At 43.1% G+C, this 18,694-nt stretch overlaps 1 protein-coding gene and 1 long non-coding RNA gene across 2 annotated transcripts; one reads left to right on the forward strand and one right to left on the reverse strand.

Annotated features, from left to right (window-relative positions):
- Positions 1–3,509: 3,509 nt before the first annotated feature.
- Positions 3,510–8,594, forward strand: LOC149091275 (uncharacterized). Its single transcript, XR_016197001.1, has 3 exons — positions 3,510–3,696; positions 3,752–8,474; positions 8,530–8,594. It is a non-coding gene; the product is annotated as an uncharacterized LOC149091275 (long non-coding RNA).
- A 7,661-nt stretch (positions 8,595–16,255) lies between these two features.
- Positions 16,256–17,820, reverse strand: LOC149091276 (uncharacterized). Its single transcript, XM_089261998.1, has one exon. The coding sequence runs from the start codon at positions 17,818–17,820 to the stop codon at positions 16,438–16,440; it is 1,383 nt and encodes a 460-aa protein (XP_089118124.1). The 3' UTR covers positions 16,256–16,437.
- Positions 17,821–18,694: the final 874 nt, after the last annotated feature.

Raw genomic sequence — 18,694 nt, forward strand, 5'->3', positions numbered from 1 at the left:
GTTCAGATTTCAATGTCGTCCGTTCGGGACGCTATCGAAGTTTGAACGCTATGCCGAACAGATGACTGACAACTAGCAATGGCCAACAGCTGAGTCCCAAATCTTTGCCTTTTTAATTTCAACTGCAAGTTCCTCAGTTATGAAATTTACTTGCGAGCCGGAAACTAATAACGCTCTAAGTGATAAGATCCAGATTGATATTTTATCTTCACAACTGCAGTTGCCAAAAGAACTTGATCAGAGGCTATCCGGGCGTGATTTAAAGATGAAATCTGTGACGAAGTGATGCGAGGGACTGCTGTTACAACTGTTGAGCTAATTTGAGCCGCCTCAGAGCTGTATCTATGCAGTATGGTATGGTGCGGCACACACGATGTGAGCTAATTTGCAAGCAGCCACTGAGTGTCCTGTTCGCAAACAATTTATGCAGAGCGGATAGCTTTTTGCGAACGCAAAACGTTTCTGGCAGGGTATTGCTGCGAATGGCGAGCACGAGTGAATGAAGTGATCATTCTTTTTTACAAAACACGCATTTAGGATTCTGTGGCTGACTTGGCCGAGCGACAGCCAGTGAAGTTTTTCCAATTCTTTTCTTACTATCCTGAGCTACCTTACGACTTGGACCAGATGATTCTTCAGCACTTAAATGCTGATACCGTCTGTTTAAGGCAGCTTTCACAATCTTGCCAGCGTCCGCTTTCATCATTACTAAAAGGATGAGCATTGCATTCGAAATGTGCTTATCAGATCCTAGCGATAATAGACACTCGTAAATGGCACGTACTGAGTCAATCAGCATGCGCAACGATGATGCTGATGGTTCAGACATGTGTGGGAGATCAAATAGTTTCAAAATGCTGTTAAAAAATATGAGACACTGATTGTCGTACACATTTTTTAATGCAGCTAACGCCTTTGGGTAATTAGCATCTGTTACCTGATATGCCTTGACAGTACCCAATGCTTCCTTGTCCAAGCATGACAACAGGTGATTAAACTTCTCTATATTTGATGGCCCTGGCTCGTTGTCAACTAAACTCTCAAAAAGTCCGAAAAAAGTTATATACCGAATATTCTCCGCTAAACCTTGGCAACTTTATATTCGGTAGATTCCTAGAGTATGACACTGAGCTAATCATTGTAGAGTTAGCGGGACTCTCACTTTTAGGTTGGCTATCACTACCTGGCTTCATTAAGAGTGCTATTGTTGATACACACAAATCCTCTAAAGTTGACCGAGGCACTAAATCTGCGTTAATGTTGTCAAACTCTTGTGTTTTAAATTCAATTTCAAATGGCCATACTGGTTTCCTTCAATTATTTGTTTATGCGAGCTATATCGTTTGTAACAATTTTGTATACGGCCAATAGAGCTTCGACACGCTATTGAGTGAAATTTAACTATGTAGATCAATTGATTGCAATGCATTCACACATACAAATGCACAAGTGAGAGCACAACGATATTGCAAGCTAGAATGCCAAAGATTAATTAGTGCGGATCGAGCTCATACGATGAGCACAAAGCGCTACTGTGTGTGCAAGCGAGGGCGCAAACGATATTGCAAGTGAGCCTGCAATGAGCGCAAAGTGAGCGCGCACTAATATGTGCAAGCGAGACAGTAAAAACGAGAGCGCAACTATAAGTGCAAACGCAAGTGCAAACGATATTGCAAGCGAGCTAACAAATGGTGAGCGTAAAGTAAGAGCGCGATTTACTGTGTGCGAGTGTAAGCGATATTGCAAGCGCGCATGCAAATTAAGAGCGCAATGCAAGAACGAAATTATCTGCGCAAGCGATGCGTGTAAGCGATGCGATACGAAAAAATGAACAACAAAAACTGTAACACACTAACGGCGCCAAGAATGCTTGGATTATGCAAGGCAACAGAGATTGAATTATTTGCAGATCAAAGGTCAATTACAATACGCACCTTATTATTATTATTTTTATACCCTGAAGCCATTGAAAATGGGAAATCAGGGTATAATGGTTTTGTGTAAAAGTATGTAACAGGCAGAAGGAATCGTCGCAGACCCCACAAAGTATATATATTCTTGATCAGCACTACGAGCTGAGTCGATATAGCCCTGTCCGTCTGTCCATCCGTCCATCCGTCCGTCCGTCTGTATGTCTGTCCGTCTGTCCGTATGAACGTCGAGATCTCAGAAGATATAAGAGCTAGAGAGCTGAAATTTTGTGTGCATACTCGTGTATACCATACGCAGTACGAGTTTGCTTCAGTGGTTCAATTCGTACTGTTTTTTTGTATACTAGCTGGCCCGGCAAACGTTGCATTGCCCTATCCATTATTTCTAGGTAAAAAATTGTTGAAAGCTTTCTTGTTCAGGTTGGGATACACTCTGATTAATTTATTAATCGGATTTTCATTGAAGCACCTTGTGGTAAACGATTCTTTGTGTTTTGGTTAGGTGCAAGAACAAGTAATGCGGATGGTTTGCCAACATCAGCGGGTATTGTAAAGCGTCATATGAACGGTGCGTTTCAGATATTCTTTGTAGTTGCCCAGTACTGCGTCGTGTAAGCACAATATCGCGTGCTTCCAAGCTTTCACCAACAATCAGGATTGCCACTTCATCGATTGCTGGAGCATTAAATGTGCGTTCATGTGTTCCAGCTGGTCTTTTATCTGCTCTGATTACTACATTATAGTCATCTCTTGGCATGCGCTCTAAATGCATGCATGATGTTCATGAAGCATTTGCTGCAAATCTTGGAGAATTGCTCTTTTCATAGCTGTGTTGATTTCTTGACGCCGGTCATATTGCCCATGAAGTACTAACGCGGCGCCCTTCTCGGGCGATTTCGCGTTCATCGTCAGATAATTGACTCGCGTTACTCCGTTGCCTAATTGCATTATGGGTCCGCCGGGAAAGATTAGATCTTCTAGGACGCGGCATTTTATTATTAAACCACAAAAGAACAATCGAGAAATATAAATAATTTACACAAATTTATGTTTGAGACAAACAAATAACTGAACTTTCGAGATATTTAGCTTCTGTATGCACGCGAATTATTTTTATCAAATGTGTTTTTTTTTTATGAATAGTCAGGTTCGCCTGAGGCTGTGCCGTAGACTGACTGACTACATTTCTTTATTTACTTCTATACTATTGTATAATATGAGAGCAGGACCGAAAACTGTTACTGTTATCAAGCCTACTGAGTATCAATAGAAATTTGAATCTTTAGGGAAAAAATCGAGTTTTTCAAGTATTCGTCAAATTTGTTCAGTATTTTTAAGATCTACGATCCTACTCGTAGCGGAGACAAATCCAACAAATCAAAAACCATGAAAATTGGTCCAGCAGATCTCGAGTTATAAGTGCTGGAAAACTTTTCACAACTCTCTTATATATATATGTAAGCTTTGTGTACATTTACATTTCTCTAATCATATGTTTGTGAGTTTTACATGCATATGTGGGCCACATATTGATGAACACAAATAAATTATCGGGGAGATCAGCTGATAAATAAGAAGATGAAAAAGAGAGATTTGTGATACAAGTGAAGTTAATAAGCTTAATAATCAATTAATCAATATTAAACTACATTAAAAATAATTAGATTAATCTTAAGTTAAAAAAAATAATTATAATAATTAATAATTGAAGTTCAATGGAATGCATAGGAGCATAAACATTTAATTGTTGATTCGCTTATTTTAGGTTAGTAACCATGTGCTATTATCTTTTCGTTGTAATAAAAGAACGCTTATTTTAGATGAATCAAATTGTGTCGTTGCTCCAAGGGAGTACCAACGTATTATAAATCAACAATTAGTACGTTTATGGGAGAATAATACAAACAAAAAAAGCACACTATGGCAAAGCTACAATTTGGGTTTGAATTGGCTGCTGACGAAGATCAAAAATCAAACATTATTCTAATAAAATCTATAACAGACGAAGATGGGTAGAAATACAGCATTCCACAAAATTACCAATCATGCAAAGCTCACCCTGAACTTATGAAGTTACCAGAATTCCGGAACGTTGCAAAATCATTGCAAAAACGGGGACAATTCAGGAATGTGTGGATGAAACTAAGTGACGAGATTTTACAGCTATACAGAGATGGAAGTGGTAATATGGTAATCAATAACTATCTGCTACAAGATATTTCGGGCATGGAACAAAGCAAAGCAAACACCTCTGCAGATCAAATAGATACAACTTTATTGAAGCTTCTTGAAAAATTATGTGAAAGAGAAAGTGACTCTATGAAAGATTGTAAAAGCACAAATTTGAATAGATTAGGTGACAAATTTGTGCTTGATAGATTTGAAGGTAAAAAAATGAATTCAAACCAATGGTTACAGACATATGAAAGTGAGTGTAATAGGTTAGGTATTATCAAAGATGTAGAGAAAATTGAAGCTTTAAGACTATTCTTAGATGAGGCAGCGGAGGAGTGGTTTAACTCTATGTTAATTAAACATACAATAAGCTCTGAGTGGGCAACATGGAAAGAAAATTTTTTACAAACTCTTGCAGATAGAGGTTGGGCTTCTGTCACCTATGCGCTGAATTACAAATATATCTCTGGCTCACTTCTGGATTATGCATTAAGAAAAGAACGTTTATTACTGGAAACTGATAAAAATATGAATAATATAACTTTAGTAAATCTAATTGTCCACGGGCTTCCAAAATTGATAAGAAATAAAATTGACAGACAAGATGTCACAGTTCCAGTTGCTTTATTTAGTGAACTGAGAAAATTTGAGGACATTCTCGAAACAAAATATGTCAAAGCATATGAAGATAAATCTAAAACATTTAAGACAGAAGTGAAGCCCAAGTTTAAACAACCTTGTAAGATTTGTGAAAGCAGAGGGAATAAAAATAGATATCACCCTGTAGATTTGTGTTGGTTCAACATCAGAGAAAACAAAAGCACCGAATCAAATAAGAGTGTAAACTCAGTATTGGAAATTGACACTACTGCAGATCCAAAAAACTAAATATTCCCCCACTAATTGAAGTTAAAGTAGTACTAAATGGGAAAACTGAATGCAAAGGTATTTATGATCCTGGCTCAAATGTCACACTTATAAACTCTAGTTTAGTGAAGATTAAACATTTGTCAAAAGATAACCATAAAAGTACAATAAAAACAATTAGTGGCAGGGGTAAGACTGACGGTTTGATAGCATTAAATGCAAGAATACTCGGTACGGAAGATAGAATCAATGCGTTTGTATACAACAATATCGATTTCAATTATGATATGATACTGGGATTAGACACTATAAAAAGATTTGGATTGACCCACGACTCAGATTTAAACATCTATTCACTTAAAGAAGAAAAATCGAATGTAGATAATAAAAATAAGTTGAAAGATATCAAAATAACTAAAAATAATAATAATAACAAGAGTCAAAATAAAAAAGAAAATAAGATTGAAAATGCATTTGCTAAAATTCAAGTAAATTTCAATGAAGGCATTAATGTAAATGATTTTAATATTAATATTAATCATTTAAATAGTGACCAAAGAAGTAAAATAAATTCCTTGTTAAATAATTATAAACATATTTTTGCCAAAGATAAGTATGATGTCGGCAAAGTAAGGAACTACGAAGCGTTTATAGACCTACAGGTGGAAAAATACTGTTACAAAAGACCTTACAGATGTTCGTTAGAATATAAAGTTGAAATCGAAAAGCAAGTGGCTCAATTATTGAAACATAACCTAATTGAGGAATCCTATAGTCCATTTGCAGCACCAGTCACATTGGCTTATAAAAGGGATGAAGGGAAGAAGAGTAGACTATGTATTGATTTTAGAGATTTAAATAAACTGATAGTACCTCAATCACAACCATTCCCTTTAATTGAAGATTTAATGGTTAAGACAGTTGATTGTAAATTTTTCACAACGCTGGACATAAACTCAGCCTTCTGGTCCATACCATTGAGAATTCAAGATAGGCCAAGGACTGGATTCGTGACACAAGAAGGTCATTATCAATGGACATGCCTTCCTTTTGGATTAAAAACATCTCCTGCAACATTTCAAAGAATTCTGGTGAATATAATTAGAAAGTACAACTTATCAAATTTTGTTGTAAACTACATAGATGATATTATGATATTCTCAAAGACGTTCGATGAACACCTAATTCACTTGAGACAATTGTTAGATGCTATAGTAAAGGAAGGATTCCGGTTAAAGTTAACAAAATGCAATTTTGCGGCAAGTTCAGTCAGATATTTGGGTCATTTTATCGCAGAGAATTTGGTGACTCCTCTAAAAGATAATTTAAAATCTATAATAGATTTTCCTTTACCACAAAATAAGAAAAATATACGACAGTTCTTAGGTAAAGTGAATTTTTATGGGAAATACATCCCTAACGTCTCAATTATGCTCGATCCCCTACACAACTTGCTCAGAAAAGATGTAAGGTTTGTCTGGTCAACTGATTGTGAAATAGCCTTTAGTAAAGTAAAACAATACTTGTGCTCAAAACCAATTCTGGCCATCTACAATCCAAAAGCTCAAACTTTTATATACACAGACGCAAGCATAAAAGGTATTGGAGCGATCTTAAAACAAACACAAAACGATGGTACCCAAAAACCAATAGCTTATTTTTCAAAAAAATTGAATGATTCGCAAAAAAAGAAGAAGGCAATTTTTTTAGAATGCTTGGCAATTAAAGAATGCTTAAAATTCTGGCAACATTTGCTGATTGGAATCGAATTCATTGTTTACACAGACCACAAACCACTAGAGCACTTAAACATAAAAAACAGAACAGACGATGAGTTGGGTGATATGACACACTACCTTTCTCAATACAATTTCAAAATAATATATAATCCCGGAAAGGATAATAAGGAAGCTGACTGCCTTAGCAGAAATCCTGTCTACGAATGCGATGAAAATAATGATGATCAATTACAAACGGTAAATATTATAAGCATAAATGATATAAAAAATGATCAAAAACAAAACGCAGATTTAAAAGACAAGAAACATATTATTATCGAAAATGATATCTATTACAAGCAGAATGGAAATAATAAGAAAAAGATAATTCTGAGTGAAGAATATAGTAAAATACTTATAAAGAGAATACATAATGAGTTCTGCCACATTGGAGTAGGTCAAATAGAAGCGAAAATGAAACCGTTTTATACAGCACCACATTTATCAGACAATATAAAAATGATCTGCAAAATATGTGAAACTTGTATACAAAACAAAACAAGACTAAACAAGAAGTTTGGATGTTTGTCATATTTAGGTCCTGCAGAGAGACCATTACAAATAATGTCTTTAGATACAATTGGAGGCTTTGGTGGACAACGATCGACAAAAAGATATTTACATTTATTAGTAGATCATTTTACTAGATTCGCATACATATCATGTTCGAAAACCCAACTCGCTTGCGACTTCGTAAAACTAATTGAAAAAGTACCGAAGCATCATAATTCGATTGAAATCTTGCTTGCAGATCAGTATCCGGCCATAAATTCAAATGAATTCAAAAGATACCTTAAGGAGGAAAATATAGAATTAATTCTAACCGCAGTAGATGCTCCCTTTTCTAACGGTCTGAACGAAAGATTAAACCAAACCTTGGTAAATAAGATAAGATGTATGCTCAATGATAATGGTGCAACAAAAAAGGCATGGTCGAAAATCGCAGAAGAATGCGTAAAAAAATATAATAGAACATTGCACACAGTAACAGGATTTTCTCCTATCTATCTGATGAACGGAGAGCTCACTGACTTACTACCTCCGGAACTAAAAAATATGAACAACTATTCAAGAAATTTGGAACAAGATCGGAATTTAGCACTGCTCAGATCAAAAAAATCCCATGAATATAATAAAACACTATTTGATAAAAATAGGAAAAAACATGATTTTCAAAAAGGCGATATGGTCTATATAACCAACGGCAATAAGCTAAACAGGAGAAAAATGGATGAAATAAGAATTGGTCCTTTTGAAATAGAAGAAAAAATCTCTGATTCGATTTGTAAAATAAACACGGGTCGTGGAAAAAAATCTATATCTCTGTACCATGTCACAAAGCTCATTCCGATGGCTGCTTAATTCATAAGTTCTAGGCTTAATTCATAGAAATTAAGCGACTAGGGGGTGGAGATGTAAGCTTTGTGTACATTTACATTTCTCTAATCATATGTTTGTGAGTTTTACATGCATATGTGGGCCACATATCGATGAACACAAATAAATTATCGGGGAGATCAGCTGATAAATAAGAAGATGAAAAAGAGAGATTTGTGATACAAGTGAAGTTAATAAGCTTAATAATCAATTAATCAATATTAAACTACATTAAAAATAATTAGATTAATCTTAAGTTAAAAAAAATAATTATAATAATTAATAATTGAAGTTCAATGGAATGCATAGGAGCATAAACATTTAATTGTTGATTCGCTTATTTTAGGTTAGTAACCATGTGCTATTATCTTTTCGTTGTAATAAAAGAACGCTTATTTTAGATGAATCAAATTGTGTCGTTGCTCCAAGGGAGTACCAACGTATTATATATATAGATAAGAATGCAAGCGCAGCTCGCGCAAACAGCGAGCGACACTATCAGAGTGCACTCCCGTGCTCGCGCTCTCAAAAACAAATATTTACTATGACTCATAATAGTTTACTACTTCAATTTATATATCAAGGCAAATGCCTTAACAATTATCATTTGATAATTGGTATCATTTGATAATTTTATTGCCCATTGATTTAAAAGATTCGTACCTCGTCAGGTACAGGCAGTGGGAGGCGTGGCAGATTCCATAAAGTATATCATTGATCAGGGCGAAAAGCTGAGTCGATTTGGCCCTGTCTGCCTGGCTGTCCGTCCGTCTGTCCGTATGTATGAGGCGATCTCAGAAGATGTAAGAGCTAGAGACTTCAATTTTTTTTTAAATGTTCGTATATAGCGCGCACATATCGAGTTTATCACTAAACAAGTAAAAAAGCTCTAGTCGAGACTGCTCGACTACGAGATCCCCTGAACCCTTCGAGCAACTGATATTTCAATAATAATTCGCACATACACATGCACACACACACACACACACGCATACAAACAAACACACGCACACACACATATACAGGCGATTGTGCTTGGGTTGCGATATTATGAGAACTTATTCATGGAATAATTTAATTTCTAGATGTACGATCGTAATGAAACTTTCAGAACGTAATCATGATGTATAAATGTATGTGTATATCGAAGCTCAAGTCTCTAGTATTTGATATACGACTTCTACAAAGATGATGGTAAGGGGGTGGATATAGGGGCGGGGTGTAAATTTTAACAAAAACCGAAATTGTATAAAATGAATCTTAATATACATTTTAAATTTGGAGACTCTAGCTTGAAAAATGTAGGAGATATAATTTTTTTAGTGATCTTCGATAAGGTTTTTATCGATAAAAAAGTATCGGAATGAGTTATCGTTTTTTAGTGATAAACTCGATATGCGCGCGATATATACGGACATTTTAAAAAAAAGTTGAAGTCTCTAGCTCTTATATCTTCTGAGATCGACGCGTTCATACATACGGACAGACGGACGGACGGACGGACAGACAGACAGACAGACAGGGCCAAATCGACTCAGCTCGTCGTGCTGATCAAGAATATATATACTTTGTGGGGTCTACCACGCCTCATTCTGCCTGTTACATACATTTCAACAAAACCATTATACCCTGTTTCCCATTTTCAATGGGTTCAGGGTGTAAAAAAGTTATCGGATGAGTTATCGAAAAAATAAAGCAAACTCGTACTGCGTATGGTATACATGAGTATGCACACAAAATTTCAGCTCTCTAGCTCTTATATCTTCTGAGATCTCGGCGCTCATACGGACAGACGGACGGACGGACAGGGCTATATCGAATCAGCTCGTCGTGCTGATCAAAAATATATATACTTTGTGGGGTCTGCGATGATTCCTTCTGCCTGTTACATAGTTTTTCACAATAACTTGAACCCATTGAAAATGGGAAATCAGGGTATAAAAATCATATAAATATATTAAAACGAATTTTATACAATTTTGGGTTTAGTTAAAATTCACCCCCCTCCCCTATATCCACCACCTCACCCTCATCTTTGTAAAACTCGTATATCAAATACTAGAGACTTGTTCTTCGGTATACACATACATTTAATTCTAGAAATTAATTAATACATTTTACGTCTAGAAATTAATTATTGCTAACACTGCAGCGCAACCCAAGCGCAATCGTCTGTATACGCGTGTGTGTATGAGTGTGTTTGTTAGTATGTAGCGTGTGTGTGTTCGAATTATTATTGAAATATCAGTTGCTTGAAGGGTTTGGGAATTTCGTTGTCGAGCAGTCTCGACTAGAGCTTTCTTACTTGTTTTCGTGTGCTTTTGTTTTGGTCGCGATTTTCTGTTCGTTAATGTGAACTCGTGTTATGTCTTGCAGAGCTAGAGCTTTCCGTTTCACTTGCGTGAAAGGGAGATGCACTTTAAAAGATAAGACATTTTTGTGTCGCTTTAATACATTTTTTGTGTAAATTATAATATTCATACTCATTCACAAAAGTGAAATGAGTATATTGGGTTTGCGTCCGCGGCTATTGAAGCTAAAGACTTGAAATTTTGAACACACTCCCATTTATAAAGTGTACAAATCGTAAAATGCGTTTTCCGATAACCATAAAGCTTCAAACTCTTCAATATTTTAGACACTTGATTTTAGAGGGAGGCTGACCTCCCAAGACAAAAAAGTTTTGGTGGATATACATCTGTATGCCCGCCCACAAGGGCCGTGGCAAATAAGAAAGGGTTATATCTCCTAAAGTATAAGAGCTCTGGATAGTTAAGTTACTAGTAACCTCCTCTATCGATTCCCCAAACAACATTGTTACGCCTCTTTAAAGGCGTGGCATATCAAAATACACCCTGTAATTTTTTTCATTTTTTGAGCGTAAATATCCGAATTTTGCAGCTAGGTTACCGTTAGCATGTTCTATGAGCTGGCCAAAAAATAAGTGTCTATGCCCAGTAGGGGAGCGATCAGCACGACGAGCTGAGTCGATATAGCCCCGCCCATCCGTCTGTATGAGTGCGTCAATCTCAGAAGAAAACCAAAAAAAAAAAAATTTGTGTGCATACTCGTGTATACCATACGCAATACGAGTTTACTTTATTTTTTCGATAACTCATCCGATAACTTTTTTATCGAGAAGAATCGAAAAATTGATTTTGTTTTTCAGCACTTTTACACCTGGAGACTTCAGACTTTTTGTGTATATACATATGATGAATACAAACATTTTGTAATTTACAAGCCCCCTTCGCCCCCAATTTGTAAAAACGCATTTCAAGTACTAAAGTCTTGTGCTTTGGAATGTACATACATTTGATCATTATGATTACGTTCTGCAAGATTCGTTAAGATTGTACTGTGAGGAGCAACATAGGTATGCACGTATTAATGTATACGTACGTATTTGCTGTGCGTTTATATGCATATACGTGCATATAACTGTTGCCCCACACAGCGACTCGAATACTGTAGGAGCGACCCTCGCATGGGAAAGGGGGTCAAAGTCCTGTTAGAGGCTGTCTCTTGCGCTCCTACAGATTCAGAAATGGGTTCGCGTCGGACGCACGACGGTCATCGGTGACCGTTAGCCGAGGTGTCGTTCGTGCCGGGTGATAGTAGTGGACACTTTCACTCGCAGGGCACCAACGGTACTTCGGCCAATGGGAGGCTGCCACGCAATTTGGCTTGAAAGTGGCGTCACGCGGATCACGCCACTTTACCGTTTTTATGGGCATGAGCGGCTGAAAGGCCCCGCTCCAGAGCCGAACGGGCCCCGTTATAAGAAACTGATGAGCAATGTGGTTCACGCGTCGATACTCAAGGGAAAATTTAAAGATGAGGAAATTCTTATTCCCAGGATTCAGATGATATATATGATATAGACTAAAAAAAAAAAAAAAAATAAATATGTAGATATAGACTTAAACAAAAAAAAAAAAAAATTAAATATTGTGAGGAGCAATATAGAGGTATGCACGTATTAATGTATATGAAAGTACGTATTTGCTGTGCGTTTATATGCATATACGTGCATACACATGTTGCTCCACACAGCGACGCGAATACTGTAGGAGCGACCCTCGCACTGGAGAGGGGGTCAAAGTCCTGTTAGAGGCGGTCTCTTTCGCTCCTACAGATTCCGCAATGGGTTCGCGTCGCACGCACGACGACCATCAGTGACCGTTAGCCGAGGTGCCGTTCGTGCCGGGTGATAGCAGTGGACACTTTCACTCGCAGGGCAACAACGGTACTTCGGCCAATGCACTATGGTCCAAAATCCAGATTTTGTGGCATTAACTATAAGGAATGAAGTCACAAAGCTTAATCTTTGCACATATAACCATGTTAGCATGCATAATAAAACAAGTAACAAAGCTCTAGTCGAGACTGCTCGACTACGAGATCCCCTAAACCCTTCGAGCAACTGATATTTCAATAATAATTCGCACATACACACGCACACACACATTTCGAATGGGGATCGCCACTCACGTGCAACACTCGCGCGAATTCGCCTATCGTTCCATGCGCTCACCGTCTGTCGCTTTGGTCGCCTGTCCTCTCCACCAGCTATCCAAAATGACTGTCTCTTGTCTTTTATAACCAATTGCCGTTTATTTCGGTAATCATTCGTTTATTTATTCTCCGCACAAAATCTTAATTCATAACATTTGAAACTGAGCACGCAACTCTCGCGCGAAATCTTAAACTATAACTTTGGAAGTCAGCACGTATTCCTCGCGTAAAAATCTTAACTTATCTTTTTGACCTCTTGTCTTTATCGCGCGCCCACGCCAACTAACCTAGCTCTATTTCCGCTCGCCCAAAGCGCTCGGCGCCGGCGACGCAACTCTCCGCTCAAAACTCTCCACGCAGGGTTGCGCCGCCGATCGCCGATAAAACACCAGCGCTTTGGGCGGCATTTTCAAATATGCATTTAAATAATAATTCCGATTATTGTTTATACCTTGTGAGCCCCCTTACTTAACAAGGAGACGACCACGGCTCCTGTGGCCGCCACCGTGACGTTGTAGACGCCATCCTCTGACGTCACCTTGAAGCGCGTGCGGCAATGTCGTCGACTGCAGGCGCCAGCTTCTCTTTTTACCAGTTCTAAAACCTCCTCCGCCAAATCCGTGCTCTCCCGACGTACTGTCCAATTCTGTGGGATGGACAGGAGCGCCGTTCGTTCCTCGTCATCCTCCGTGCTCGACCGGGACGTCTCGTCCGACGGCCAACCCTCGAGAACGTCGTCGAGCTCCTTTCGGTGTGGCTGGATCCTCTCAGACGGGAATCGTCTAGCTTTCGCCATTTCGTCTGTGACTCGGCGAAGCTCGCTCGTCGCCTCCGTCGGGTGGCCCCAATACGGCCCGATGCTCCGGCGGCGTTCGGCGACCCAGCACGCCGGTCTCGGCGGTCCGCCCGAGGCCGTCCGCTCCGAACGATAGACTGGTTGGGCCAACCGGCTCCTGTTCTCGACGGCCCCGGGGACGTAGCGAAGCGCGACTCGTGCGGAATCGCGGCGGCGGTTCTCACCGGCATCGCTCTTCAACGGGCGTTGCGTAGTCGGCTTCGGCCCCACATCCTCGTGCCGGTTGCTCCTCCTCGTCCACAGCTCCTCCGGCTCCCCGGCTTCCGCTCGCGACGTCACCCTCGAGGCAGGAATAGGGGTGGAGGCACAGTGCTTCCTGCCGCCACCGACCTCACGTGGCGGGAGCTGACCAGGGACTTTTTTCACAGCGTCCTCGTCTTCGTCGTCTATTGCGGCCTACGGTGTCGGGCTGGCCCATCTTTCCGATTCCTCGTCCGTCGGCATATCACGCCTCTCCGGCTGGGACGGGGTCGGCGAACCGGGCAGGGACGCCGGTTCTTCCACGTGCGGCGAAGTCCGTTGCACCCCGGGTGCAGGAACGTATGTCGTCGTGAAATCCCCTCTCAGCACCATCACCATGTCTTCCAAGGCCACCGAGATGTTTATTGTGGTGGACGGAGTGGGCCCGACCGGTGCGTGGTTGTTCCTCCCACGGCGGCCCTTGGGGAAGTGCCTCTTCCCACTCCTCGTCGCTGCTGATCGCCATCACTTCGTCTTCCATTTCGCTTATCTGTGTGAATCAGAACATTAATACTCGCCCTCTCTCGGATCTCTTCTTGACCAAAACGGTTAGGGCGTTCGTATGAGATTAGTGAGGTTTCTCAAAGAGGTAGTAAAGAAGGGGATAGCGAGGTCAAAGCAATCGAGTTTCTTCTATTCTTCGAGCGGCGTGCCCATGTTTAATTTGGACCGCTCGAATCTTTCCTCCTCTTCTGTTTCCCTCCTCAACGCCGTACCGCCGGCCTATTCCTCCTCGGTGTAGAAAGGCTTAAGCTGGGACAGGTTGGCCACCCTCCTTCTCCGTTCGCCCACCCGAGCGAGTCGCACCACGTTGGGAGCAGACGACCCTGTAAGGGCCATCGAACTTGGGTGCCAATTTCGCCGCGAAGCCCTCCGCTGCGCTGGACAGCTGGTGCTGTCGCAGCAGGACCATCGACCCTAGCGCGGGCCTCCATTCTTGTCGATGCAGATTATAATACCTGCCTTGGTCCTTCGATGCCTTTTGTAGATTGTTGCGGACCACTTCGAAGATTTCCTTCATCGTTTCTTTCCTCGTTACTAAGTCGACCTCCCTCGTTGCCGACCCGGGAGTGACTTCATCGTAGAGAGCATACAGGAGGCGAGGCTCATCATCAAGAATGACGGCGTGAATCCGGTAGAATCTGCGACACTAGAGTTGATCGCTAGTGATATCTCCAGCAATAACACATCCCACAAACTCTGGTGTCCCTCGATGTACTGGACTATCATCGTTTTTACGGTGCGATTGGTCCTCTCAGTGGGATTTTCCTGCGGGGAGTACGGGGCAGTAGCTGTAACCGCACCCCTAAGGATTCCATGAAAGACCGGAAATTTTTGCTCGCGAATTGTGCGCCATTATCAGAGATGAACATCTTAGGCACTCAGAATCGACCCAAAATGCGCTCTCTAAACGCCGCCTACAGCAGGCCCTCCTCAGTGGCACCAGTTCTACTCACTTAGCGAACGCATCATGGAACACGAGTAACATCGTGTTCCCACGCTTCGACCGAGGCAAGGGACCCACGAAGTCCGCGCACAGAATCGCCATGGGCTCTGCTAGTTGCCTAGTCAGCATCTGACCCGCTGGCTTGTGTTGCTCGCTCTTGAACTTCTGGCATTCCTCGCATCGCCTCACATACCTGGCCGCTTCCCGCTTCCTCACGCCTTGATGCCCTGCCGTAGGAGCATCATGGCATTCCTGCAGTACTCTCTTCCGCTGATGAGTTGGGACGCACAATTTCCAGGGAATATAGTCCTCATCGTCCGTCCGGTGACCAAGGTTGTGGTACAGCTGTCCATTCTCCTCAACGTAATCTTGGAATTTCTCTGTATCCTCTTTGATCCTCCCACGCATTCTCGTTATCCACTTGCAAGGGGGATTGGCCTCCGTCATTCGCTGGCAGCTTTCCACAGGTTGTCGAGAGAGTGCGTCGGCCACAACATTCAATTTCCCTCGTCGATAGCGGATGTCGAACTGAAATTGTTGTAGCTCCAATGCCCATCTCGTGATCCTTCCCGTGGGACTCTCTATCGAGTTGAGCCACTTCAACGCCAAGTGATCTGTAACCACCTCAAATCGATAGCCCTCGAGATAGCACCGCATTTTCCTGATCGCCCAGACAATCGCGAGGCACTCCTTTTCTGTAGCTGAATAATTGAGCTCAGCTTTCAACATCTTCCTACTGGCGTATGCAATCACCTTTTCCTCGCCTTCGACCACTTGCGTGAGCATTGCGCCCAAGCCGTAATCGCTGGCATCCGTCTGTAGCACGAACCTCGCCGAAAAGTCTGGACACGCCAACACCTACTGGCGAATGCAATCACCTTTTCCTCGCCTTCGACCACTTGCGTGAGCATTGCGCCCAAGCCGTAATCGCTGGCATCCGTCTGTAGCACGAACCTCGCCGAAAAGTCTGGACACGCCAACACCGGCGCGGTCGTGAGACTCTCTTTGAGTTCCTTCAATGCCTCCTCCTGCTCCTCATTCCATTCCCATTTCTGGCCCTTCTCGTCATTGGTTCCACCATCGACGCGAAGTTCGGAACAAATCGCCTGTACCACGACGCCATTCCCAGACACTGCCGTAACTTCTTGATGGTCGAGGGTGCCGGAAAACGGCGGATCGCCTCGACCTTTGCGGGATCCGTGCGTATCCCTTCTTCGCTGATGACATGTCCGAGGTAGACTAACTCTTTCAGAAGAAACTGCATTTCTTCCGGTTTATGCGAAGGTTGGCTTTCCTCAACCGGTGGAAGACCTCCCTCAAGTTCTCCACATGCTGCGCTTTCGTGGCGCCGATCACCACGATGTCATCCAAATACGCAAAAGCGTGCGGCTCCGTGTCCGGTCCTATTACTGTGTCCAGCGCTCTCTGGAACGTAGCGCCTGCAGAATGTAAACCGAATGGCATTACTCGCCATTGGAATAATCCTCTCCCCGGGACGGTGAACGCCGTGCACTCTCTGCTGTCCGCCGCCATGGGGATCTGCCAGTATCCGCTCTTCAAATCCAGGGTGGATATATATCGCGCGTGTCTCAGCCTTTCGAGGATATGATTGATCCGTGGAACGGGGTAGGCGTCTAGGATCGAGTGCGCATTTAGCTGTTGGTAGTCCACACACATGCGCCAATCTCCGGTCTTCTTCTTTACCAATACGATGGGCGCACTATGCGGACTGCGCGAAGGATCGATGGCTCCAACTCGAATCAACCCGTCTACCTGTTCGTCGATCACTTTCCTCATAGCCGGATTCTTGGGATAATATCTCTGCTTACGAGGCTTATTATCCCGCATCCTTATGCTATGCTCGGCGATATTTGACACTCCATCCATTCCCTCGAAGAGCGCCAGCTCTGCTACCAGGAACTCCTTCAACTCGTCCTCTGGCCACCCTGTGTCGTCCGGAGAGGACTCTGTATTCTCTTCATCCTCTTCTTGGCCTATTGGACTCCGCGGTGACTGACTACTCCGAATTTCGCCGACGTCCTCCGCCTCCAATCCTACCAACTTAACTTCCGGGGGACGCTTCTCCGGCCCTTTCCCCAAATCCTTCGTCCTCGCTGACTGAGGACACCTGACGTATTCTTTCTGCTGTTTCTTGCGACCTCTCTTGGTCGACTGAGCAAGGGGCTCGCCACTCCTCGACGTGCCCAGCTCATCGACCGCCAGTCCCTCGTCTGCTGATACCGCGCCCACGTTCTGCGTCTTGCGACCGCTTTCGATCGACTGGGCAGGTGGCCCGCCACTCCTCGACGCGCCCTGCTCATCGTCCGGCAGTCCTTCGCCCGCTGACACCGCGCCCACTTTCTGCGTCGTGGACCCACACGGTGCCTCGGGCCCTCTCTTCCATTTCTGTTCGCGAGTCCTTGATGGAGCAAGCGATTGTGGTCCTCCCGACCGGTCGCTCTCTTTCGATATGTCTGGCCCGCCTCTCAGGGACGCCTCTCTGTTCAGCTCGTCCTTCATCCTCATTGTGAGCGCCACGTTGCCACAATACAACGTGGTGTCTATAGCGCACAAGAAATCCATTCCCAGAATAAGGTGGTCCAGCATCGCCGGCATGATGAGCAGGGTCATTTTTACGGCCTTTCCTGCGAGACTCACCTCCACATTTATCCTCTTTGTTATCTCCAGCGTGGATCCATCGGCCAATCTAATCCGTGACTGCATCTTCTGGATCTCGCCTCGGATCGCCTGCCGGCGCACACAGTCTTCACTTATACAACTGCGTGTAGCCCCGGTGCCGATCGTGGCCGTCATCGCCCGACCCCCAATCGTCACCGCCGCAACGATCCTCCCCTCCTCCACTGAAAGGGGATTCTTCGCCTCATCTTCGCTGTCTAGGCGGCGCCGCCCCGCTCCAGCGAGGGGCGCCCCATTCCGTTTCCCGCGTCGTCGCGCTCGCAGCATTCTGTCGTGCTTTTTCCTCTCCTCCCGCAGCGACCGCAGGACGCCGCCTGCCCGCTTTGGCATTCGCGTGCGAAGTGACCTACTCGCCCGCATCGATAGCACGTTCTCCGCTCCTCCTCCAGACTCGCCCTCCTGTGCCATCATCCGGTGAACAGCCTCTTGGGACGCCGCCGCGGGCGCCACAGCTGCTCCTGCCGTCTGCCCTCTAACCTGGGATCCCGGCGTCGGTGTGCGGAAAGGGTTGTTCGGCCGATTTTCGCCTGTCTTCGACCAAGGAGCCCTCGTTCCGCCCGCAGCCTCCTTGCCCTGTTGCCTCCTCTGACCTTGAACATTTTCATACTCTGCTGCCATCTGCGTGAGTTGCGTCAGTGTGGCAAAATCATGACGCCTAACGTAAAAACGATAATCCGGGGCAGCGTTCCCATAGGCCCGATACAGCTCTTGTGCCGCGCTATATCATGCCTGCCGCATCAACAACCTAAGCTCGATCAGGTAGTCCTTGAAACTTTCTCCTTCTCTTTGATGGCGTGACCTTATTTGA

Source organism: Drosophila navojoa, chromosome 5 (genome assembly GCF_054131105.1).
Source record: "Drosophila navojoa isolate 15081-1374.11 chromosome 5, UAZ_NAV_1.0, whole genome shotgun sequence".
NCBI lineage: Eukaryota > Metazoa > Arthropoda > Insecta > Diptera > Drosophilidae > Drosophila > Drosophila navojoa.

What these genes read in the sequence shown, in the direction of transcription:
- LOC149091276 (XM_089261998.1), bottom strand. Translation starts at nt 17,820, where the DNA reads ATGACCCTGCTCATCATGCCGGCGATGCTGGACCACCTTATTCTGGGA.